Here is a 26,772-nt window from a genome sequence, read left to right on the forward strand (position 1 = left end):
CCCAGTAGCTGGCAGGTGTGCATCTATCTTACAATTCAAACTGGACACCGAGCGAGGCCTCAGGTGGCTGAACATTGTGCACAGGGTTGTAGAACCCCATTTTTGAGGGCCAATAGTTCTACCTGAGGTGAGGATGTTTTAGGGCAGCATCTTGCATTGGAGCCAGGACAACATTGGGATCTAGTTAGACAAGCACTCGAATGTGATGCCTTCATTATCACAGGGACCAGAGACTGCAGAGATCACAGAGTTCCTGTTCGCCCTGGTCCCCCATGCAGCGTGCCTGTAACAGAGCACAGGGTGCAGCCTGCAGCTGGCTGTTATCCCAATCAGGCAATGCTGCCTGATTGGGGAACAAGGACCACTTATCATATAAAGGCTGGGCCCTGAAAAACAGGGCAGCAGTCTGCTGCCAGCCAGCTAGACACCACTGGCTGAGCTGCTGCTCATGGAGTAGCTTGGAGGAAAGGGCTGGGGGTTATGGGGAAGGAGAAGCCCCTCCCTGGGTCCTGGGTATGACTGGAAGCTGCATCCTGCCAGGGTAGGGTGGCCTGGTGGGACTGTCTGTGGCAGGACAGTCCCTGAGAAATGCCAGGCCATTTTTCTCCCTGGTGAAAGGTGAGTATGGGGCTCCTAACCCCAGCTCCACATCCCTGGTGGCTGTACAAGGGGAGCCCAGGTTCACTGTGAGTGCTGAGGCAGGGCCCAGGCTAGGAGGAGGGACCTGTGGCAGTGCTCAGGCTTGCAGATGAGCCTGGGGTCACAAGGGAGCCAGGTAAGGTTCCTGGAGGGGTGGGAACCTGAGCCTTGGGAAGCTATTAAGGAAGCTCCCAGGCTCAGGGATTGTAGCAGGGCACTAGGGTGCCTGCTACTGAATAGTAGTAAATGGGCTTAGCTGCCACTCACCCGAGCAGCAGGTGGGAGTTGCTATGGCAGCCTAGCCTAGCCTAGCCTAGCCTAGCCTAGCCGCCCAAGCGTCGGCATTATGATACAGGGTGGAGAGAACCCTGACAGGGAGTGGAGAATAGCCAGGGTGGTGCTGAATGTAAGTTATAGCCAGGAGGCTTATTTTGTGTCGCAGCCGGTTGGCTTATGGCTTTGTTTCTGCTGGGTTGTTTGTGATAACACTGGAGGACCGGGTGAGGCTGTAGGGGTTGGAGGAGGCCTCAGGGGAGCTCCCCAGTAGTGTGGGGGGTTCCTGGTGTCCTGTAAGGGCACAGCGAGCAGGTGCTGGGGAAGGCACAGCAGTTTGGCGCTGGGGTGGCACTGCGGTTGGGGGTGTCTTGACCCCAGCCCCGTGTGGGGCAATTATCGGGACAGGCCCAGTGAGGGTGCTGGCAAAAGCCCCGTGGGGCATAGAACCCTGGAAGGCGTCTGGGGCCAGGTAAAGGTAAGACCACCTGAGCCCCGAGCGCGGGCGAGGCCGTGGGAGACGAGGCCCGAGTGTGGTCACTGCCTGTAAGGGAGAAGCCCTGGAAGGGGGCAAGCCCATTGAGAAGCCCAGTGAGGGCAAGGAGCGCATGAGCGTGGAGAGACTGGCCCCAGTGGGGCACTGTCTGTGTGAGAGAAGCCCCAGGAGAGGGTGAGCATATTGGGCAGGCCCCGGGAGAAGTGGGGGGGGGGGGGGGCACCTGTGAGGGTGCAGGTGGGAAAGTGGACCGAGCCCTGGTACAGCAAGGTAGGCACTGTGTCAGAGCAGATAGGAAGGCAGCCTCCCATTAAACATATTTACCAGCAAGACGTGGTGGGCGAGACAGGTGAGGGTGCATTGACACCGGCTTGACACAGTAGCCACGGGGTGCTAGGGGAAGTCACGGCACCCCTAGAGGCAGTCCTGCCACAGGGATAAAGGGCATCCCAGGGGGGCTTGGGATGAGGCTTGGAGCCCTGATCCCACAGGCGGGCTTGGAGGCCTGAGGTGCAAGCTCAGAAACCAGAAGGGGTTGGAGCCCTGAGGGCAGATAGGGCTGGGAGCCCAACTGAGATAAGAAGACAGGGCGTTAGGCCACAGAACATCTGTGAGGCATGGGATACGATAAGGGAAGGTCAGAGTCCTGTATATAGGCCCTTGTCATTGGGACAGATAAACGGGCAGCCTCCTGCTGAGTAACAGCTTTGTAATTATTAACACCAAGGCATGGCAAGTGAGGAGATGGGCGGCTAGCCCTAAGACAAGTGTTTAGACCAGTCCCAGGATGCCCACTTGTTATAGTGCCTGAGTGGGCTTTCCCTGCCATTTGCAGTGGAGGGCGACAAAATGGTTGGGGCACATTACTTGTGGGGAGAGGCTGAGGGAATTGGCTTATTTAGTCTGCAGAAGGGAAGACTGGGGGAGGATTTGATAGCAGTCTTCAGCTCCTTGAAGGGGAGCTGCAAAGGGGATGGAGTTGGACTGTTCTCAGCAGTGGCAGGTGACAGAACAAGGAGCAACAAACAGGCTCAAGTTGCCGTGAAGGAAATTTAGGGTGGATATTAGGAGAAATTTTTTCACACAGTTGGTGTAGCACTGGAATAGGTTAACCTGAAACATGATGGAGTTTCCATCTTTGGAGGTTTTTAAGGCCCAGATAGACAAAACCTTGACTGGGATGATGTATTTGGGGCTGGTCCTGCTCTGAGCAGGGGGTTGGAGTAGATGTGACCTCCTGAGGCCCCTTCCAACTATGATTCTGTGTTAAAGCTACTGTACAATCAATAATCAAACAGATGCATTTCAGTTATTAGCAATAACAATAGAAGGATTTGTTTATCAAGACTGGACCAAGAATGAAGACCTATTTTTTGGAAAAGGCTGTGACAGTGGCGAGCGGTCACAGCAGAGGGGTTTGGCCTTTTGAGAATAACAGAGTCATATATGGTCAACTGGAATCCAGCCACCAGTTAGGGCAATGTGGCCTTGTTAACCCAGGCTACAGCATCACCAGTCTATCCAGCACAGTGAAAATAATCCAGGACAGGGCACGTTGCTTTCTTGGGCTATGGGGGAAGAAGATAAGAAGTCATCTCTCTTCTCCCAGGACTGTACTTTTCAGAAGGAAATGGGCCCAGCTCATGGGCATCCTCCAGTCCAATCCAGTCCAGTCCCAAAGTCTCTGGAGAACAAAGACACTTGGAGAATACCAAGGAAAATGTCAATTTAAATAGCCCACCTATAAATACTGGGTGTGAACAAGGGGAATCTTGGGAAGGCTTTAGCAAATGCAAGACATCTGCTATCCTGCTTCCTCCTGCATCTCCACCTGTAAACTTGGACACCCATTTTGAGAGCCTAGACCTGCCTGACACTATTTCAGAGTCCTTGGCATGGGTTGGTGACCTTTAAGTGACCCAGTGACATAGGTTACATGTAGTGTTCTGAATTTTTGGGTTTTTACTGAATTTCACTGATAAATTACCTGTGTGTTTATTTCTTTGTTTTTTTTAATTGAAGTTATTTGTTTTTTACTGACTTACGCTCATTTTTCACATGTTCGTTGTGCCTCCTGGGACCTGTGCAGTGGTGGGAGCTGCCACCCCCTCCCCGTGCCCCCTGGACAAGCCACAGCTCTGCCCTGTCTGGGAAGTGCTTGGGTGGGTGCGTGCAGGGTTCCCAGGGGCTCTGTCCCCTCCAGCCCGTTGGTGCAGCCAAGGCTGGCCCCACTTCAGCCCCCACTCCAGGCCCCCTGGGCCAGGGTTGAGGCCAGTGCAGGGAGGCAGCTGGACCGGCGCTGGGCTGGGGGGTGCCCCCCTTCCCCACCCTCCACAGACTTTCCCACCGGGGGTGGGGCACATACATGCATGCTTGCAAGCACTCATCCCCTCCCCCCAATTATTAGTTTCCCCATTTTAAACCAATTCCCCCCCCCATCCCAATTTCAACACGTTTTTTATGTTTGGAAAAGAAACCCTGAGAAATTTTTGGACATTTAAAAAAAAAATAAAAACCAAATATGCAGAACACTAGTTATATATAGCTGTGTACATGACCTTGAGCTGACCTAGGCAAGTGATAGGCAGAATAGGAGCTACACAAGTAACGGTTGCCAACTGTGGTAAGAGGCTGGATTGGCTGTAAGAGGATTGAGTGGCAAGAGAGGTGCAGTGAGAGAGCAGTTGGTGGAGAAGAGTTGCTGGGTGATTGGGGTGGAGCCTGTGTACTCATTGCATATGGAGGTTGTCAGCTGTGGAGGATAAAAAGAGATTGAAGCAACTTGGTCTGTGAGGGGAAGCCCAGAAGCAGAGATGGTCAGGAGAGAAGACCTCTTGCAGTTTGGGGTGGGGACTCCCCTGCACCCTGGGGCTTTGAGGATGCCTAGCTGGCTGCATCTGCACTGAGGGGAGGGAAGGCCATGTAAGAACCCCTCTGTCCCATCTGGGTAGATTGGGTTTCCTTATGCATTTAATACATTTTGTTTTGGAAGCTGGAACAGATGCATCGGTCAATCAATCCATCTGCACTCCCTCTTTAGTAGATTAATTGATTAATTAATTAATTTGGGGGTAACACCCCAGGCAGGATGTAGGGTGCTGTAGCAGGTAGTGAGGCAGGCATGGACACAAGTGCATGTTCTTGTGCTCTGGGGCGTAAGCAACAAAAGGCTGCATTACAGGCCTGTCTCTTGCCTCTCTATCTGACTTGGGCTGTAGCAATGCTTTACCTGCTAAGAGGGAGTGTGGGATCACCGGAAAATAAGCTGTATGGAAAGGGTGCTTGCTACAGGTATTTTTACTGTCTCTGAATCCTGCATTCAAGCTTGCAAAGAAGTCCTGGTTGCAGAAGGGCTGTAGTCTTGTCTCTCTAAGGACCACAGTACTGGGTTCTCAGTACCTGAATTGGGCCTTTGCCCAGGATGCTAGGAGGGGAGAGACTCAGGTGACAAATTTAGGAAGAAAAGGACTGTGTTTACTCTGAATCATGTTCCTGCGGTTGTGACTGACTGAGCTGCCCCGAGGGCACATGCAGTCATGGTGAAGTTGGGCAGTAAACCATCATGGCTGACCCTGGAAGAAGAGCAGGTGCTCCAGCATTGTAGATACGAGTAACGTGGAAGAGTACATCTGCAAGGCAATAGCTGGCAAATAGGGCTGTGCGAAATGGAAGAATTTTATTTCGACTAGTGCTTCGACAGAAAAGTGTTTCATTTAGACTTTTGTTTCGAGTCGAAACAGCTGTTCCTCTCATTCTGTCGAAATGTTGTGTCGTTTCGACCCTGTTTCCACAGTTCGCCCGTATGATATAATGGGGAAGGTTGAAACGGGCTATAACTGTGTCATTTCTGTCCAGCTTTGGATGAAACTTGCAGGAACGGTAGCCACTTCTGAGGGCATGCTGCCTGCCAAGTTTTAAGGATATAGGTGCAGGGGGTTTGGAGAAACTGCACCCCAAAAACTTGAGAGCAAAACTCATAACACATGTATGTGTTAAGCCACAGTGCTGTCAAAACTGCAGAAATGATGGCCTCTGAGGCAAAAAAGCCTGTCATTTTTCAAGAAGATAGGTGCAGGGGGTTTGGAGAAACTGCAACCCAAAATCCTGAAAGGAAAGCTTGTGTCACGTGTACGTGTTAAGCCACAGCAGGATCAAAACTGCAGGCATGCTAGCTCCTGCTTAGGCCACAAAGCCTGCCAAGTTTCAAGAAGATCGGTGCAGGGGGTTTGGGGGGAACTTCACCCCAAATTTTTGAAGGCAAAGCTCCTGTCGTGTATGTGTTTAAGCCGCAGTGGGATCAAAACTGCCGCGGTGGCAGCCCCTGGTGAGGCCATGAAGCCTGCCAAGTTTGAAGGTGATGGGTGCAGGGGTTTGGGGGGAACTGCACCTCAAGCTGCTGACAGGCAAAACTCGTGATATAGATGATACTGTGTGTGTTAAGGCTCAGCGGGCTGAAAACTGCAGGGGTAGTGGCCCCTGCTGAGGCTACAAAGCCTGCCAAGTTTCAAGGAGATAAGTGCAGGGGTTTGGGGGAAACTGCACCTCAAGCTGTGGACAAGCAAAACTCATGAGGTGTGCTTGTGCAACTGTGTCTGTCTTGGGGCAGTGGAGGGGGTGGGGGGATGGACTACTGCAGGCCTGGCTGCTAAGCTACTGTGTTACCAGTTACCAATTAATCAGGGACCAGCTCAATACACAGTAACTAGCTACTACATAATAAGTTAATGAGCATGGATTAACACCTACAAAACCAGAGCCTGAGGAGAGGAAATAATACAGACAATCAACTGCCCCAAGACAGAGACAGTCAGTTGCACAAGCACCCATGTCATGAGTTTTGCCTGTCAGCAGCTAGGGTTGCAGGGCCCCAGAACCCAGAAGCCCTGCACTGATCTCCTCGACAGCTGGCAGGCTTTGTGGCCATGGCAGGGGCTATCACCCCTGCAGCTTTCACCACTCTGTGCCTTAACACACACAGGGTCACCCATGTCACGAGTTTTGCTTGTCTGCAGCTTTAGGTGCAGTTTCCCCCAAACCCCTGCACTTACCTCTTTGGAACTTGGCAGGTTTCGTGGCCTCAGCAGGGGCTAGCACGCTTGCAGTTTTAACCCTGCTGTGGCTTAGCACATACACGTGACATGAATTTTGCTTTCAGGACTTTGGGGTGTAAGGACCCCTCCCTGAACCTATCTTCTTGAAATTTGGCATGCTTTATGCCCTCAGAAGGGGCTACCATTTCTGCAAGGTTTATCCAAATCTGGCCAGAAATGACAAAGTTATAGGCTGTTATATGACCTTCCCCATTACAGCCAGTGGGCAAAACATTGAAACAGCATTGAAACGGCGAAACGTTTCAATTTGCCTCATTTTGTTTAAAAGCTGTTTCAGCCATATCTGTTTCATTTCAATTTTGCTGTTTCGACCTCAAAACAGGTCGAAACAGTGTCAAAACAGAACTGGTGGTGAAATTTCGCACAGCCCTACTGACAAAGTAGGTCCTTGTGGGAGATGGGAACTTCTGGGTCTCCTGATTCATAGAAAACCCTGTGCAGGGAGCAGGAGGAGTGGACAAGTCTGGGTGGGGAAGCTCCCCTGAGGGGCATACGGATCATGGCCAGTGAGCTGTCCTTCAAGGGCTTTCGGTGGTGTCACAAAGACCATCAGAAAAGGGAGCAAAGAAAATATGGGAAAGCAAAGAGGGTGAAAGGTCACAAAGAGGGTCAGGCAGCTTCCTTAAAAGACTCAGGGAAGCTGTTGGAGGACAGGAAGAAAAGGCAGACTGGGCACAATGGGAGGAAGGGGACCAGGTAGCACAGGCCACCTGTGAGTGGGTGGAAAGACACTGGGTGCTCCTGCCAGCCAGGGACTTGCAAGAAATAGCTGCTCTCCAAGCTGAACAGTCAGCTTCAAGGGATGCATGAGGTTTGCTTTGGGCAGGCCCTGCTACACTGATGCCTTTATGGAGAATGGGGTTTCTTTAAGAGAAGGGGGTGAATGAAAGGTCTGATGGATTGGTGAGCTCTGTTCTACCCCAGCCCTGCCGAGCCCCCTCTGCTGGAAGCCAGCTTTGATTCACAGAGAATGAGGATTGGAAGGGACCTCAGGAGGTCACATCTAGTTTAACCCCCTGCTTCAAGCTGGACCAACCCCGGCTACATCATCCCAGCCAGGGCTTTGTCGAGCTGGGTCTTAAACACCTCCAAGGATGGAGACCCCACAACTACAAAAGGTTCCTCAGCATGTTTTCTTCTTTCACTTTGCAACTTAGTTAGATGCCACCTCATGTGAGTGGAAGAGGCAGTCAGAGCTGGAGAGAGTGAGAGAGACCCACTGGGTGAGAGGAGCAAAGGAGTCCATGGAGAGGCACACCCCAGCAGAGCCCTCCTTGCTCCCTGGCTGGTCTCTGTGCCTGCAGAGATGGAGACAACAGAGAATGGACCTCGCAGTAGGCAGAGATGCCCCAGAGCTCTCATGCTGACAGCAGCTTGAAGCTGGGATTTTATGGGGATTGTGCAAGGGGCCAAACACTCCCAGAAGCTGCAGATCACTTGCTCTCTCTGTCTCACCTCCCAACTCTCCAGAAGTGCCATTCACGTCTCCCGCTGCCCCTCCCAGGCACCCTGTGACACATGCTCCTGATCCTGGCATAAGACCCTGGGCCAGGCAGCCCCCTCCCTGTCCCTAGGGTTCCAGATCCCCAAACTCCCCACATCCCACCCCTGATCCCCTGTTCCCTCCCAACCCCCTGTTCCTTCCCTGGACAGAGGTGATCCTGCCTCGAGCTGGGGTTTGGACAAGATGACCTACGGAGGTCCCTTCCAGCCTGACTTTTCCATGATCCTCCCCAACCCCCCCACATGTGTCAGGTACAGTATTAACATGCTCTCCCTCTGGATTGTCTCTCCTCCTTGATGCTTCCCTAAATTATTTTATTTTTGCTTTTCATGTGGTCCAGCACTCACCACCTGGAAGGTGAATGGCTCTGGACCTGGTCTCTGGCACACAGGAGCCCCAGTGTCTGAGCTCTGATACCCAGGCAGTTGGTGCTGAGCAGTGAAAAACAGTGCACATAAAGGCATCTGGTTTCATATCAATAGAGGACAGAGGACCAGAAAACAGGACTGTTCGCTATAAAACTGGATGAATGGCCACCGTAGCTGTGCATCTCCCCTCCCCACCTGCTATCTCCCCTCAGGGAGCTCAGGTGCAGCCTCCTCATGCCAACCACGGCACATCCTGCCTCAGCTCTTCATGTCACCTCACCTGCCCTGGCCTCAGCCCTTCCACAGCATCACAGACCCCTGAGCACCCTCCACAGACCCTCAGGCCTCACCTGGCTACCCCCTTCATTACTAACCCAACACCCCAGGTTGGACCCTTCCAGACCCCTCCTCTCACCCCTCCTTTCACCCACCAGGCTTGATATGCTCCATTCCCAGGCATCCTACCCCAAGGCTCCGTGGGGCTGACCCCTCTTGGCTTCCTCCTTTCCCCCCACCAGGTGCCTCACATTCCCCAGGTCTAGGCACCTTCCCATCCACTCTACCCCCGTCAAGCCTGAACCTTCTTTCTAGCAAACCTCAGCAAAATCATTACAGCAAGATTTGGAGAATGGCTAGTGCATGAGAAATGATATGTGTCTGGTCAAGATGGAAAGTGAAAACATGAAAGACCACTCCCTGTTAATAAACCATGTGGAATTTTCCAGGGCCAGGGGGGCACCCCTTGTTTGTCTTTGACCATCTCCTGACCAGAAATGTGCCGCTGCTTATTCACTGATTAGATCCAGGATCCTGAGAACAGCAATATGCTTTATCAGTGCTCTACCTTACCTCCTGCTCAGGAGACTGGTCAAAAGCAAACAAGGTGTACCCTTGGGCAAACTCTTCATAGCTGATTAGCAGGGAGTGGTCTCTGCACCTGATGAATGTATTCCCTTGCACAGTTACCATTCTCAAAATCTGGCTGTACTGGTTAGGCTGGAGTTTGTTCTCTCGATGCCCAGGGCAAGAAAATTAATATTGTAATGTTTAAAGCTGGAGGGGTTCTTAGTATAATTCTCCCCAAAGGTATTACTCCAGATTTTAATTGTGGGTGAGTTAGACTCTTAACCAGTGAGACCACTCCAGTCACAACTCAAAAGCTTTATTAGGATAGGCAATAGAAAGACCAATTTGTATCAGTAAAGAGAATGCTTATGTATCCTTGGAGTCAAGGGAGAAACAGGTCTGCTGCCCAGGCTTCTCTGTTCTGTTAGGGACTCTCGCTGGATCTTTGCTGAGCTTCAGAGAAGTCCAATCTTCCTGTAGTGTATGCCCAATATTTATAGATGACTCTTTTAATATGCTAGTAAATGGCCTCTAATTAGTTTTATTTATGTTTCTTTCTTTCATTGAAACTTGTGGAACTGGATTGAACCAGATTGTTTGTAGACCTGGAAGGTGTAAATTCATTGGTATTCATCTCCTTGGAGAAGTAAAGGGAGGGTGTAGTAGGGCACTGTTTTTGGGCCCTGTTATGGTCCATGCTGGTCCGTCAGACCAGAGCCCACAAGGAAACTCACCTCTGGGCCCATGGGTTGTGATGCAGCTGCTGGACATGCACGGCTAGCCTCCCAAAGACAGGCTGCATCTGAAACCATTGGCCTGGGCAGTATGCTGCCATGTGCAGCTGGAGTGGGTTCCTATTGGTTGCCAAGATTCCACCAGAAGCCAAAACAGGCTACCACAGAGGCAGGCAAAATACAGCCTGTGAGCCAAATCTGGCCCTCTAGGCCATTCTATCTGGCCTGTGGGGCCTCTAAAAAATTTAGAAAGTTAATATTTATCTGTTCCTGGCTGCCTCTCAAAGATGACAGGAGCCAGGGGGAGTAGGACCCAGAGGAATCCAGCAACAGGACTGAGCAGCCCAGCCCCGCTCCACCCCCAGCCATTTCCTGCCGACACACTGCTCTAGCAAGACGTGGCTCCTGGTTGCATTGCCAGACCAGAGGAGCATGGGGCCTGCTCCGGTACCCCGGGGCCAGGAGTGTGTGTGTTTGTTTGTGTTCATAGGGTGAGTCCCACATGCACATGCCACCATACACATGCACCCCACCTCATACTGCCATACACATAGACCCCCACACCCCAGCCACCCTCTCCCTACATATCCATATATACAGCCACATACTACCTCACCCCACACCCCCACAGACACTCACACCCTCCCCCACACCCCACATACCCACACACCCACAGCTCCCCACAAACCTATGCCCACCCCCCATACCCCTACCCCCCACAATATACAAGAGTAAGACTTTATTTTAAGCTATTGTGCAATCACCTCTATGCACACTACACAAACACATGTAAATCAGGATAAAATATTTTTTGAAATCAAATTAATGAATGTTGTAGGTGTTTGATTTTTAGAATATAATTTAGTATTTTTCTGGCTTTGAGATGGCAAAACCCCTTGCTGAAAGAAGTACTTCTGGGGGCAAGGAGAGGGACTTCTGGTGGCAAAGGTCAGGGATTAGGGGGTGGGACTTCCAGTCACAACTTGGCAACCAGCCCAGGGGGTGGGGCACCTGTCATGGGGTGGGGCTACCCATGCAGCCCTCAACAGCTTGCCAAAACTCAGTAAGTGGCCCTCCACCCAAAATAATCTCTTGCTCCTGGGCTACCAGCACACATAGAGATTCCCCAGAGAGGGGAAAGCACGGGATCCCTGCAGCTCATGAAAACTGCATGGAGATAGTTTCATAGTAGCTAGGGTCAGGAGGGACCTGAACAGATCATCTAGCCTGACCCCCTGCCACAGGCAGGAATGAATGCTGGGTTCACAAGACCCCAGATAGGTGATCATCCAACCTCCTCTTGAATTTGCCCAAGGTAGGGGCAAGGACCACTTCCCTGGGAAGTTGATTCCAGAGATGCAGGGATGGTGCTGGGAGCCAGAGCGGGACCCACTGCCAGAGCCAGATGCTGGAACTGGGGACCAGGCTGGAGCCAGGACTAGAAGCAGAAGCCAGAAATGGAAGTGGGAGCTGGGGACAAAGGTGGGTGGTGAAAGGATAAACCCCTCCATTGGAAGGCTTGCACTGAGAGCCATTGCAGAGAGCGAGCTAACCGAGTGGATAAGTTGGCAACTGAAGGGCCCGGCACTGGTGGTAAAATAAACTGGATTAATTATTTGGGAAGGCAGTGAGGGAGTGACTTGCAAACTGACCCATCCTATGACTTAGTGAGGGGGATGGACCAGTGCCTCAAGAGCATATTTGATGGCATACATAAAGATTCAGTGATAAGAGAATTGGTAATTAATCGAGTATAAGGAAGAATTAATTGAGCAATGAAAAGTGTTATTTAATAAAATATAAATAGAGATTGAGTGATGATGAACTTGGTCATTAATTAAGTATAAAGAAAGATTAATTGAGTGATGAATAGACACTTGTCAAGATGGCTATGAACCCACAGACAGTGCCAGGAAGGGCACCCCAGGACTGGCAGCAGGATCATGGGTTAATATTACAACTGTTTCAAGGGCAAGCGGTACAAATGAAAGAATTGGTATGGGTGTGCTCACAGGAGGCCAACACCTGCATTACACTATTGAGCCAGCAATAGGAGCTGAGTGAGAAAAGCAAACAGTGGTGATCTGAACCACAGAAGGACTGAGGGTACCAAAAATGACAGCAGAAGATGACACTGAAACCTACTTCAAGGCCTTTGTGCTGTGTTGGCTGCAGGTTGGGACCAAGGCCAGTGGGCCAGTGAGCTAGGTCCCCTGCTAATTGGTCCAGCCCGAGCAACCGATAGACCCTTACCTAAGACCGAGGTGAATGACTATCAGGAGGTAAAAAAATGGTACTCTACCAGTTTGAGATTGCCCCCAAGTACTACCTGTGGCAGGAAGCCACCTTTGTTTCTCTCCAAAATCTGTGCCCTGTGACAATTTGATTAGGATGGGCTCAGCAGAGGAGACACACCTTTACCCTATCTCTTTAGGTAACCTGAGATGGATACATTCCTGAGGGAGGGGGGAAACCTGCTCCCTCTGCCTATGTGACTGGTGTCACCTACCTGGGTAAGGGGCTTCTACCTGGTGGGATAGAGTCTGCCTGGCAACTAGTGATGTATTTCAAATTGGTTGGCTGACAGCCAACAGGTGCTGGCTTCCATTGGACCAGGTGAACGAGGTCACAGGGGCTTTATAAGTTAAGACTCCCCAGGAGAAGGGGGCAGCAGCCATGTAGGGGACTCAGACTTAGAGAGGAGTTTTACCATCTGAAACTGGCTCTCCCCCCATAGCTCATGAGCTGGGAACGGCCTGCCTCCAGAGGTGATCTTCAACAGCCTCAGGATGATGCTTGTGAGTAAGCTACTCGAGACCTGGTTAGATATCTAGCTGGCAGTAACTCAGATGCATGATCAAAAGGCTACCTCAGCCACACTGTTTTGCTCTATGGGATTTCTATGATATTGCTCTATCTTGTACCCTATTCTCACCCTACCCCTGTAATCAATAAAGTTCTCCTTTGTGACCAGTGTAGGAGACTTATTGAGGGGTGGGTCTAAATTATGCCTAGGAGGCCCCTTAGGTCTGCGGACTAAGGAAGACTTTCCTTTTTGGCCCTCAATTACACACATTGGGTGAGAGATATGGCAGATGAGGGTTCAGGGTCTACAAAACAGGACATTGGGGGCAGCAGATTGCCCCCAGGGGCACATGAAGAGAGCGAGACTGACTGGCAGGATCAGAGATGGATCTGGATCAAGAGCAGACACTATAGAGCCTAACTTGCCAGGTGAAGCAAACAGTGATGAGATACTGGCGAGAGCAAAGGATTCCAAAACCGTGAGCACTTACCTGGTGGATCTGATGAGGGAAACTCCTAGTAGGACTGGGGTAGGAAGCAGAGACCTGAAAAGAGAGGAAAAGGAAAGGAGAGGTTAGGACATAATCTCTCCGGGGGGGTTTTTGGCAGCCAAGCAAGAAAGGGGAAAGTAAAGCCACAGACTGGGAGAGAAGCAGTCATGGACTGTAATTGTAATGGGGAAGCTTAATAAAACCAATTTTCATTTTGCTTAATAGCAGGGTGATTGATTGTATGACCTCTCAGAGCTTAACATGTCTTCATTCTTCCAACAACAAAGGTGTGGCAGCAATGGCCAGTAACAAACCAAAACCGGGGACAGAGGATAAGTCGCAAGAGGTTATTGATTTAGGTAGAATCTTTGGAAAAGGTCAGTTCTGGGATGACCAGGCCTGAGAGCCTACCTTTCATCATGCGTATGCAACAGGGACAGCAAAACAAGATGGGGAGGTGCTGCTACTCCCCAACCTGATGGTCAGATGCTCACACTTTGAGGTAAGAGATGACAGACTTTATTGCATAGAACGGGGGCAGAATGAAGGGATGTAGGTTGTCAGGTGCTGGTACCCCAGAAACATCGGTGCGTCTTGCTGTATCTTGCTTATACCCTCCTGCTGGATGGGCATTTAGGTTGAGACAAGTTTGAGTCCTGGTTAATACAGCGGATATAGTCGCCTGGCATCTACAAGCAGGTGGAACACTTCTGCCATGCATGCCCCAAGTGTCAGCTGGATTCAGATGCCACACCCCCTAAGGCCCCACTAATGCCCCAGCCAGTCAGCCAGAAACCCTTGGAAAGGGTGGCCCTAGATATTGCTGGACTCTTCCCAAAGAGTGCTGCAGGCTCTCAGTTTGTATTGGTTATCATGAATTATGCCATCAAATACCCCGATGCAGTTCCAATGACATCATTTACTGCACCTAGAGTACCAGAGGAGCTGATCAAATGGCTATCCTGTATGGGAATCCTTCAGGAAATTCTGACTGATCAGAGGACTAATTTTATGTCCAATGTGCTGAAAGGCATCTGTGAAACCATAAAGATCAAGCAAATGGGGACCTCATTATATCATCCCAAAACAGATGGTTTTGTGGAACAGTTTAATCACACTTTAAAGAATATGATTAAGACTTGTATCCAAGAGGATGCGAGGAAGTGGAAGTTGTGCCTACCACCCTTGTTATTTTCAATCTGAGAGGTCCTGCAGGCCTCCATGGGCTGCTCCCCATTAAAACTGGTGTATGGTCATCATCCTAGGGGGCTATTGGATTTTGTCTGTGAAGGCTGGCAAGAGCTAGAGTTAGTAAGCATGTGCTAAGTTTTGGAATTAAGAGAATGTTTAGAATAGGTATGGCAAATAGCTCAGGATAACTTAGAAAGAAACCAAGAATGGCAGAAGGACTATCGTGATAGGAGGGTGAAAGAAAGAGAGTTTCAGGTGGGAGACCAAGTTTGGGTGCTCTTACCTGATACAACAAGCAAGATCTCTCAACATGGTAAAGGCCTTTGTAACAGGGAACCATCCCTGGCCCCTGTTCTAAAGAAAAGACACCAATGCCAGGGGAACAAACTTATCCAGACACAGAGCCAGCCAGCTGTCCCCACTGAGAGTGGCGGACTCTGCAGGGGAAAGGACTCAACTCCCCGACACACATTGCAGGTGGCATACTCCAGGAACTGGTGCTGATTGGCTTAGGAACTAGAAGACAGGAAAAAAAAACAGTCAGTTCACTTCCTCCAGGGACGGGGAGTGTGCAGGTAGGCTTAGATTGCAGCTCAGAACAGGACTGAATACAAGAGAAGCTGGAAGAAGAGTCTGCATGGTGAGTGCTGGTGGTGGGCCAGCTATGGGAGGCTACACTAGGAGCCAAGGCTGGGACTGGGGAAGCTGGAGTCTGATCTGGAGCCCTGATGGAATGGGGGATTGCCCAAAGTAAAGATCTGATAATTTGCTAAAGGATTGGAATGGGGAGGAAATAAATAAGAGTCTATTGGGTAAGAGGCATCTGCACATCTAACTGACTGCAGTTAAGGATCATTGCCTGAAGGAAAGGCCCGGTGTTTACGGGCCTCTGAGCCGGGGTCCTTTGAATGAGAATGGACTTGGCCCTGGTGTGATTTATCCAAGGGCTGATGTATGAGTGAGAATGCCTCCTAGGATGGAGCAAGTTGTATAAGGACTGATGGATGACTGAGAAGTCCCCAAAGGGCAGTGATATACAGGAGAACTGATCGAGGACTGATAATCCCTTGGAGGGAAAGATATATCCATGAGGTGTAATTAATCGCAGGAGACATTGCTTGTTGCCAATGCGGTGTGCTAGACTGGACAAAGTGGATTCAGTGAGCAGAGATCTAAGAAATCAGATTTGCCCGGATGAAACAGATAGACATAAACCCAGCCAGGAGTGGTGAGGACAGGGCACAGGGGTGGCGGAGCCCTGTAGAAGAGGTCTTGCTGAATTCACATCCTATTACAGACCAAACTGACTGCTGACCTCTTCATTCTTGTTTATTTCTCTTTAACACCAAGGCATGGCAGACGAGTGAAGAGGCGGACAGGGACAGGGATTAGAGTGGACGGGAGCCTATCAGGATAGTCAGAAAGATAGGCCCCATGGATTATGAAACTGAGCACACTGGGCATTGGAAAAGGGTACAGATCTACCTCATAAATGTATTAAAGAAATGGGAAGAACTGGAAAGGTGGCTTATGCACTCCATCCCCAGTGAGCCTGAACTTGGGCTGGCTAATATGGGGCCCAATCCGAAGGGAGAGGGTGAAACCCCTGTAGATAGAAAATGTTTTGCCAAGACACAAAGGGCCAGCTAGAACAGGTGGTAAGGGGTTTTGAGGATGTGTTCACTGAAGAGCCAGGGAGGGCCCAAGCAGTAGAGCATCAGATAACAACACCACTGGGCTGTATAGTAAGAGATTGCTAGAGATGACTCCCTAGGCATTTGTATGAACCAGCCTGGGTTGAGCTAGATCAAATGCTTAGGGGAGGAATTATTGAAGAATCCTGCAGCCCCTGGCAGATTCCCCTGATAGTTCTCAAACCTGATGGGGTGATAAAGTTGTGTATTGATTTCTGGAAAATTAATGTCATATCTATCTTTGACATGCTCCTGATGCCGCATTTCAAGGGGATGTTGGAGCAAATTGGGCAAGCTAAATTCATATCAATGCTAGACCTCACTAAGGGTACTGGCAATCCCTATGGCAGAAGAGGACAAGGTAAAAACAGCTTTCAGCTTGCCATGAGAAGTATTCCAGTTCACCAGAATACCTTTCAGATTGTATGGGGCAGCAGTCTCTTTCCAATGGCTGATGGACCAGCTCCTAGTCCCTCACCAGGCCTATGCTATGGCATACATAGATGGTATAATGTTATCAGAACAATGGGAACAACATCTGGAGTACTTGAAGGAGGTCCTCAAGAAACTCCGAAAGGCCGGTTTGACAGTGGACCCAAAAATATTCCCTTGGGCAGAAATAAATAAATTACCTAGGCTTCCAAGCAGGGCAGGGCTGGATTCAACCCCTTACCAATAAAGTGGAAGTGATCGGGTCTTATAAATGTGCCCAGATGAGGAGACAGTTGAGGGCTTTTTTGGGCTTAGCCAATTATTATAGAAAGTTTGTTTTGTGGGTTTCAGAACTGTCTGCACCCCTAACTGAACAGACAAAAGGAAAGAAGGGGGGATGGGTCCACTGGTCACCCATTGCTTGCTCGGTGGAATAAGTAAGGATTGAGTAATGACGGACTAATTAATGAAGTATAAGGAAGAGTTAATTGAGCAATGAAACATGTTATTTGACAAAATATAAATAAGGATCAAGTGATGATGAAGTATGAAGAAAGATTAATTGAGTCATGGTAACTCATAGGTTGAGCATGTATTGTAGACGTTGATAAGGTACAATAGACAATCAGGACTTGTAGTAGAGATGATATCACTACTACGATACAACCTGGATACAAAGTACAATAATGTAACAACAAGGAAATGGAAAAAAATTGGCATCGTTCCAAAGCATAACCAAATATAGAAAACTCTGAGTTAGGTATGTAATTGTGAGTAAACCATGTGGCTTCAGACTTCTCCAAAACTCAGCAAAAAAGACTAACCGAATCTGTGAAGGTCCCCAAGGGAACAGAGATCCCTGGCCAGTGGACCTCTGAAATCCAAAATATGTAAGTAGTGTCTTTATTAATACAAATAAGTCTTTGCTGTTGTGTATCTTGATAAAGTTTTTGAGTTGAGACTGAAATAGTCTCACTGGTCACCAGTCTCACTCTCAACCCCAGTTAAAAATTCAGGTAACAAATTAGCATCCCAGGGTGGGCATGAGAATGAAATGATCAGTGTGAAAAGCTTTAAGGTAACTGCCAAAACGGGTTGCAAGCTGTTTCGTGGTGTAGGGCACTCAGACCAAATTAGCCTGAGGACAATGTAGGGAGTATTCCCCCTTGGGTTAGTGAGCCTGATGGCGGACAGTCAATACCACCAGAAGGTAAGAGAGTTACAAGCTAAATTGGTGTGTCACAGGGAATTGTGGCAGCAATATAAGGAAGAAGTATGGGGGGGGGGGTTAAGCCTAGTAAAAAGGAATTAGAAGACTGGGATGATAATAACCCAGCTCTAGATCCTCCCTATTACAATTATGGGGATGATTGTTGGGATGGGACTCCCCATTTCATAGTTATTAGGGTTGGAAGGGACCTATTAGATCATCGAGTCTGACACCCTGCCCTGGGCAGGAAAGAGCGCTGGGGTAAGATGACCCCAGCCAGGTGTCTACCCAATCTCCTTTTGAATATTTCCAAGGAAGGAGACAGCACCACCTCCCTTGGAAGCCTGTTCCATATTTTGGCAACCCTCACTGTAAAGAACTTTTTACTGATGTCCAGCCTGAATTTGCTCTCTTTTAACTTGTGTCCATTGTTTCTAGTTACCCCGACTGTCGCCCTGGTAAACATTGTGGCGGGCCAGTAGGGGGCGCTCCTGCGTTGAGCCGCCCACCCCCCTGCGCCCGACCACTTTCCAGGCTCTGAGTGCCTCCCGGCCGACCCCCTTCCTGGAGCACCCTCGCTAGGCTGGGGGTAACGTAGCTGCCACCACCCCGAGAAGGGACTCACTCTCAGCCCTGTGTCCTTGGGGAAACACAAGCCTAAAGTCCTACGGGTACTCGACCCAGCACAGGCACTTGGGGCACTTCCCCAAGTCAAAGGGGCAAAAAGTAAAGTCTCCCTTAGTCTGCAGGCCTAAGGGGTCTCTTAGGTATAATTTAGACCCACCCCTCAATAAGTCTCCCACACCAGTCACAAAGGAGAACTTTATTGGTTACAGGGGTAGGGTGAAAATAGGGTACAAGATTGAGCAATATCCTAGAAATCCTAAAGAGCAAACAGTCTGGCTGAGGTAGCCTTTTGATCACGCATCTGAGTTACTGCCAGCTAGATATCTAATCAGATCTTGAGTAGCTTACTCACAAGCATTTTCCAAAGGCAGGTGAAGTTTCCCTCTGGAGGCAGGCCGTTTCTAGCTCATGAGTTTTTGGGGAAGAGAGCCAGTTTCAGATGGTAAAGCTCCTCTGAGTCCCCCGCATGGCTGCTGCCCCCACCTCCTGGGCAGTCTTAACTTAGATAGCCCCTGTGACCTCATTCACCTGGTCCAGTGGAGCCCAGCTCTGGTTGGCTGTCAGCCAACCAATTTGAAATACATCACTTGTTGCCGGGCAGATTCCAGCCCACCAGGTAGATGCCCCTCACCCAGGTAGCTGATGCCAGTCACGTAGGCAGAGGGAGCAGGTCCCGCCTCCCTCAGGAATGTAGCCAGCTCAGGTTACCTAAAGAGATAGGGTAAGGGTGTGTCTCCTCTGCTGGGCCCATCCAAATCAAATGGTCACAGCACAGAGATTTAATCACATTGTCACAGGGCAGAGATTTTGGGGAGAAACAAAGGTGGCTTTCTGCCACAAACATCCTATCCCTGACTTCCTGCTGAGCCCTGCGATGAGTTTGTAGATGGCCACAAGATCATCTCTCAGCTTCCTCTTGTGGAGGCTAAAGAGGTTCAGGTCTCCCAGTCAGTCGACATAGGTTTTTTTATGTAGGCCTTTAAACAGATGGGTGGCCCTCCTCTGAACCCTTTCCAGGTTATGCACATCCCTCCTGAAGTGCAGCAACCAAAACTGGATGCAGTACTCCAGCTGTGGCCTGACCAGTGCCACACAGAGGGGAAGTATCACCTCCCTGGACCTGTTCGTGATGCACCTACTTATGCAACAAAGAGTGCGGTTAGCTTTACTTATTACCTCATCACATGGGTGACTCATGTTCATTTTGGAGTCAGTTATGACTCCGAGGTCTCTTTCCACAGTTGTGCTGCTTAAAGTGGTGCCTCCCAAGCTGTAGGAGTGCTGATGATTCTTCCTCCCCAGGTGTGACACATGACACTTGTCTTTGTTAAACAGCATCCTATTCTGTTCTGCCCACCTCCCCAGCCTGTCTAAATCTACTTGGATTTGTTCCCTGCCCTCTAGTGTGTTTACCTCCCCCCATAGTTTGGTGTCATCAGCAAACTTGGACAGGGTGCTTACTACTCCCTCATCCATTAAAATATTGAATGAAATCATGAAAATATTGAATAGTACCAGTCCCAGGACAGAGCCTTGGGGAACTCCGCTGCCTACATTTCTCCAGGTAGAAACTGACCCATCTACCACCACTCTCTGGATGTTTCCCATAATTTTCCACCCACCAGACTGTGTAATAATATACACTGCAGTTTTTTAGTTTATTTATAAGAATTGGGTGCGACACTGTGTCAAAGGTCTTTTTAAAGTCTAGGTAAACAACATCTACCTCTGTTCCAAGCATCCAAGCATTTTGTGACCCAGATGAAAAATGAAACTAGGTCAGTCAGGCAGGATCTGCCTGCAATGAACCCATACTGATTGCCTCTTCGCATTATTTTACCCACTGGTCCCCCACAAACTATTTTGTCAAAGGTCTTGCCAAGAATAGAGGTGAGACTAACCAGCCTAACTAACCTGGTTCCTCCTTCTTCCCCTTCTTGAAAATAGGGACCACACTGGCCCTTTTCCAATCCTCTGGGACTTGTTCTGAGCACCACGAGTGCTTGAACAGTTGTTCCAGTGGGTCTGCTATGGCTTCAGCTAATTCCCTACGTGCCCTAGGGTGAAGATCATCAGGGCCTGTTGATTTAAATACATTCAGCCCCTCCAGATGCCCCCTTACTAGGTCTGCATTAATCACTGGTGAGTTGGTATCTATCCTGGGCTTGTCTAAAGTCCTAATGGGATGTGTATTCGTATTCATGTCCAGGAACACGGATGCAAAGAATTCATTTAGAATCTCTTCTTTAGCCATCCTATATGTTACCAGTTGTCCTTGTTCATCCTGAAGTGGTCCTAAGTTATCCTGCACTTTCTTTTTGCTGCCTATGTACTTAAAAATGACTCTTTGTTATCCTTGACTTTTGTCACCAGCCCAAGCTCCATCTCCACTTTGGCTCTCCTCACTGCTTCCCTGCAGGCTTGAGCCAAGTAGGTGTACTCCTCTTTGGTGACTGCCCCTTGCTTCCACAGCCTATAGGCCGTTTTCCTCACCAGGCTCTCCTGGATTTCCCTACTCAGCCAAGAGGTTCTTTGCTTTTTTGCCCCCCTTTACCTGGACTGGGATAGTCTTTTTCTGTGCCTGCAGGATTAGTCCCTTGCAAAATGCCCACCCTTCCTGGACTCCCATCTCTGCAAGGCTGTTACCAGTCAGTCCCTCTGTGGAAGCGCCTAAGGTAGGGTATGATAAGTGCCGTACCAGCCATACTGAGCGGGTCTCCCCTCTCCTCAACTCACCTGCCATGACTTGGTGTTATTGAATGAAAGGAGGGGTTCAGTGGTGATGTTCTTCCTGGGGACCCCAGGGATGGTGGTGCTCACACTCTTGACACGATGTTCCATGGGGCTCCGCCTCCCCTACACCCCATCCACTCACCAACTGACGGTGCAGCCTGCATTGTTCTGCCATGCCTTGTAGACCCTTTTCTCCAGGGGACCAGCATCTGCACAGGTACTGTTGCACTAGTTTGGCTGTCATAGCAGCTACTGCTTTCGCCTTGGGTGCTGGCATCTTTCTTGCCGTCTCTGGGTAGGTGGGACACCTCTAATGATCTTCAGTAATGTAGGCAGCTGGACAAAAGGGGGAGGAGTGGACTGGCTCCTCCCTCCCTGCCTTGCCCAGGGACTCCGCTCCCCCTGCTCTAGGCCGGCACTGAGCCAGCTGCAACCCTCCTGTTCATCACAGGAGCCTCACCATGCCTGGCATGCTCCTCACCGGTGTGCTCCCTCTCTCCTCCCCTGCCAGGTTCTGGTGGGGCTTTTCAATCTTCCTGCGGCAGCTGTTCCGGCTGCTGCAATTGGCTCAGCTTTTCCCTGCCCCAGGAACAGCTGGTTAAACAGTTGGTGTAACGCTGGCTCACATGGCCATGGCCGCGGCTCCTGCTCCAGCTGTGCTCCCAGAGGTACGTTTCCCTGGGGGGTGGGAGTCGGGTCTGCTTGTGTGGCTTGGGGCCCACGGGGTCTGCCCCATCCCCTTCAAGAGCATATGGGGGCTTCTCACTGCCACACCCTCCCTAACTAATTTCCTGAGTTTACCAAAGCTGGCCTTCCTGAAGTCCAGCACTTCTGCCCTACTAGTTATCTTCCCCACCTTTTGCCAGATAGTGAACTCTATCAATAGGTGGTCACTATCCCCTAGGTTACCTTGTACTTGCATATCCCCCACCAAGTCATCTCCTGTGGCCAGTACCAAGTCTAGCAAGGCATTACCCTTGGTGGGGACGTGTACCCCCTGTGATAGGTGAAGGTCCTATAAGGAGGACAAAAACTTACTTGAATGGGCAGACCTGGCTGCCTGCTTCTCTCAGCAGATGTCTGGGAAGTTTAAGTCCCCCATGACAACCAGGTCCTTTGAGCCTCTGAGAGCTGCCTCAAGAATTCTAGGTCTAACTCGTCCCCCTGGTGTGGAGGTCTGTAATAGACCCTGTGACAGGAGTATCTCTGCTGGAGCCTTTCTATTGGTGGCTCCGCCCTCCTGTTCTGGGCTAACCGCCTGCTTACTCACCTGCCATGCCTTGTTCTTAATTGATTAATTGACTGATGTAATTAGCAGGAGGCTGCCCACTTTATGTGCCCCAGTGCCAGGAGGTGCTATCTGCGATTCCTTTTCCACCCCTATACTGCAGCCCAAGCCTCGCAGATGGTACTAATGTGGTCCTTGCCTTCTCTCTCCGGGGCTCCTCGCCCCCCGCGGCCCTCTTTCCGGGCTCCTCACTGTCCCCCTTGCTCTGGGGCTTCTCACCGCCCCCTTGCTCTGGGCTGGGGCCAATGCACCCCAAATGCTGCGCCCTCTCTGGTCCCAGGATCCCCACGCTACCGTGAAATCCCTATGAGGCCTCCTCCAACCCCTAATAGCCTCACCCGGTCCTCCGGTTAAAACAGTAAACACAAAAACACAAAGCCCCTGGGCTGTAACATAAAACTAAACCGTCCGGTCAAAACAACATTCGATTCCTACCAGGAAAATACTCCAACCCATGGCAGCAACCAGGGGATGCTCATGCAGTCAACCTTCTCCTCTCTCTCTGCACTAGCCGAGCTCCCCCCTGGCCTCATGCCTGGGCTTAAGAAGGGCCAAGCCCTGCCCCTTCCTGTCAGCTGGTTCCATTGGTTGCCCTAGCAACCAGCACCGTGCTGCCCTGGTGACTGGCAGTTGAGCCTCCCCCTTCTCGCCACTAGGGGTCCCTCCCGAGCCATTTCTGCTTTCAGGCGCAGGGCACCCGAGCCCTCTGCAACAGACCCGTACTAGTAGGTCTCTTTCCGTTGGCCATCCCCATATACCCCCTTGAAGAAGGAGCTGCAAGGTTTAAACTACAACTGCCAGGGACCTATGGCTCCTATGGTTGAAAAGGTCTCCATGCGTGTAGTGGCACGGAATGGGCAAAGAACTACCCGGACCACTCAGCTCCTATATGGACAGGAGGCAGTTGCCATTGATAAAAATCTGGGACCCATAAATGGGAATAATATATAGGATTGGTTATATTCCCTACATCAGATATGCTAGCAGTGGAAGATGAGTAAAAAATTGTAAAGATGGTATAACAAAACCAGGGCTCCAGGGGCAGCCATGATGCCTCCTGGGGGCTGCATGGATCCTGTCTTGCTCTGGCTCTGAGGTTACTTTCCCTCTTCCCTTGCCTACTACATCTTTTGTGGAATAATTGGAATGTGAAAAAGGAGGCTGTCCCGGGGCCTCCAAGTGATTCTTGGTCTGTGTTTGGCCAGACTGCCCTTCCTGGATCCCCTGCATGCCATCCTGTCCCTCACGCCAAGTGGGCCCTGCTGGCCTATCCATGCCCGAGGGCACCAGCTGCCTTATGGGCTATTGAAGGCCTCCAACCTCCCCCACAGGCTCACCCATACCTTGCAAATGTAATCAGTCTTCCCTTAGCTGGGGCATTTTGCCAGTATCAGGCCACGTCAGGTTTCTATGCCTTTATTGGGGCTTCTGTATTACAGGCCTCCACCCTTTATCTCTTGTTGGTCTCCTTAGCCTAGTCCCATTGTACTGGACCTGGCTTCTGAGCTCCAGCGTATTTCTCATCCTTCTTGACTTTTGGCCTCTGGCCCTGGCCCTTTGAAGTGTGGCTGTTGCAGTGCCTGTGGCACTTCATCATGGTCAAGTGCTTGGTACCATCCCAGAGGCTACTGGACCCAGGGGGCCTGTAGGTGACCTCCCCTGGCCCTGGGGAGCCACAGGAGATCTCTTCCCTGTGAAGTGATAGGGCTGTAATGAGAGAGACCCACAGAGCTTGGAGAGTTCTTTCAGGGAAGGGTGTTCTGCCCAGGGAAGCTGAGCCTGATGTAGGGGAGTACTGATGCAAAGGTAGGGGTGAGAAGGGGCAGGGCCCTTCCCGCAGTCTCCAGACCCCTTGCTACAGCTCTCCCTCCACAAGCAGGGCTGACTGTGCTGGCTCTGCTGTGGAGCAAGTTCCCACTCAGGAAAGCCAACTGGGGGCTTTATGCAGTTTGCCGCACCCTGCCAGCCATGAATCTGAGTCCTCTCCAGGGGAGTGGGTGGGATAATTGGTGCCCTGATCAGCCTGAGCTGGGAATGCTGAGGCTGCCCTCCCTGCAGTTCAGTCCCAAGCTCAGCTCCCCTCCCTCCTGCTACAAGCCAGCCAACCCTAATGAGAACTTCTCCTGTCCTCCTCCCAGGTCCGGCAGCAATGCACAGGAGCTACCATGGCTGGTGCCAATGAGGATTTAGATCCTGAAGCCTTTTCCCATGTACCCCAAGAGAAGCTGAAGGAACTAAAGGCTGCATTAGAAAAAGGAGACCTCACTGCAGCAGTAGGAAATGCCCAAGAGATACTAGATGATGTAGAAAAAATTAGTCTCCACGTTGCCATCACAGGGGTCACAGGCTCTGGCAAATCATCCTTTCTCAATGCCATGCGTGGCCTGGATGATGGAGATGAGGGTGCAGCTGACATAGGAGTGTTGGAAACAACATCTAAGCCTACCCCTTTCCCACACCCCCAAGACCCCAACATCACCTTCTGGGACCTGCCAGGGATCGGGACGCCAGCATTTCCAGAGGACACCTACCTCCAAAAAGTAGAGTTTGACCGCTACGATTTCTTCATCATCATCTCCTCCACACGGTTCACAGACAAGGACATCAGACTGGCTCTTGCAATCCAGAGGCTGGGGAAGTCCTTTTACTTTGTGCGCTCCAAGGTGGATCAGGATTTGGACAATGAGCGAAGACTGTACAAGTCAGGATTCCTGAAGAAACCTTCTGCTTCACGCCCATGTCACTACAGCGAGGCCACAATCCTGGACAGCATCCGAGAAAACATCATCTGCAACCTGCGGGAGGGAGGAGTGGAGTCCCCACGGGTTTTCCTTGTCTCGAGATGGGATTTTGACAAGTACGATTCTCCCCGGCTGCAGGACACTCTTGTGGACAAGCTCCCCAGTCACAAGCAACTCACTTTTCTCCGCTCCCTGCCCAACTTCTCTAAAGAGGCTTTGAAGAAGAAAAAGAAACACTTGATGGCACAGATATGGCTCAAAAGCTTAGTTTCCTTAGGAGTTTCTGCTGTTCCTGTGCCAGGCCTTTCTATTGCCTGTGATGTAGTTATTCTGGTGACGTCCCTGAAACAGTACTGCCAGGACTTTGGCCTCGACAAAGAGTCCCTTGCCAAGCTTGCTAGGCACAATAACAAGTCCATCGAAGAGCTGAGAGCTGTGATAAAATCTCCCCTGGCCGATGAAATCACAAAAGATCTTGCCATTAAGCTCCTGTCGAAGACGGTAGGTGGGGCAGTGCAGTACCCTCTGTTGTTCCTGAAGGCCATCCCCGTGGTGGGCGCTGTGATTGGTTCTGTGGTGTCAGCTGCCATTTCTTTTCCTAGCACGTACTTCATGCTGCGGGGGTTCCTGGAGGATGTTGCTGATGATGCCATACATGTGCTGGAAAAAGCGTTGGAGAGGGAATCATCTAAATCAGATGAGCCCTAGCAATAAGTTAGCACTGGCTCTGCGAGAGGGATGCACGAAGTGGGAACCCCTTGGTGCTGTCTTCCTTGTTGCCCTGTTCCTGGGAAAGCTGCCTGCAGCCAGCCACATGCCTAGGAAATGCCCAGAAAACACCTTCCCTACAAGCCTGCAACTCCCTGGGCACCTTGAGCCCAGTGCCCATGTCCTGTCTCCTCATAGACAGTGAGGGTTGGAAGGGACCGCAGGAGGTCGCATCTAGTCCAACCGCTGCTCCAAGCAGGACCAGCCCCAACCAGATCATCCCAGCCAGGGCTTTGTTCAGCCACATCTTAAAAACTTCCAAGGATGGAGATGACACAACCTCACTAGGTAACCCATTCCAGTGCTTTACCATCCTCCTTGTGAGCAAGTTTTCCCTAATATCCAACTTAAACCTTCCTTGCCTTTTTTTTTCCTCTCCAAACTATCATTCCATTTCCCATCATCATTGGACATAATCATAATTTAAAGCCCCGCAGTGCTGGTCCAACAGTGCAATGTGAGATGCATAACAGGTACTTTTTCAAGCATATTATTTTCGCTGGTTTTGGCATGGCAGATACCTTCAGAAAAGGGGGCAATTTTCATCTAAATAATATATATAACTCAACTGAGTAAAACTTGATGGAAAAATGCTGTATTATGCTTCCCATAGCATCAAGCCTAATATAATAACATTGGTTAATGACTCAGTATTAGGTAGAGTCTCATTGGCTACTACAGCAGCCAGCTCTGGGAAGGGGTGTCACAGCTGGATATAACAGAGCCCCCCACCATTGTGGAGGGCGTTGGGTAGTGCAGGGAGGCAGGCCAGGACTGTGACCAGCCCTTCGCCCATCCATCCTCCAACCTGTGGTCAAGGA

General features: G+C 50.4%; 1 protein-coding gene across 2 annotated transcripts; it reads left to right on the forward strand.

Moving 5' to 3' along the window:
• Positions 1–4,126: 4,126 nt before the first annotated feature.
• Positions 4,127–26,565, forward strand: LOC149861564 (interferon-inducible GTPase 5-like). 2 transcript variants are annotated; one of them, XM_090052508.1, is made up of 2 exons: positions 4,127–4,224; positions 24,581–26,565. In XM_090052508.1, exons 1-2 carry the CDS (start codon positions 4,222–4,224, stop codon positions 25,889–25,891), a joined length of 1,314 nt encoding a protein of 437 aa, XP_089908634.1. In that variant the 5' UTR covers positions 4,127–4,221; the 3' UTR covers positions 25,892–26,565. The 2 variants fall into 2 exon arrangements, with proteins under 2 accessions (XP_089908634.1, XP_089908633.1); XM_090052507.1 differs by lacking the exon at positions 4,127–4,224 and adding an exon at positions 15,019–15,098.
• Positions 26,566–26,772: the final 207 nt, after the last annotated feature.

The sequence above is a fragment of the Crocodylus siamensis genome, chromosome 6 (genome assembly GCF_052110815.1).
Source record: "Crocodylus siamensis isolate JL-2025a chromosome 6, ASM5211081v1, whole genome shotgun sequence".
Lineage (NCBI taxonomy): Eukaryota > Metazoa > Chordata > Crocodylia > Crocodylidae > Crocodylus > Crocodylus siamensis.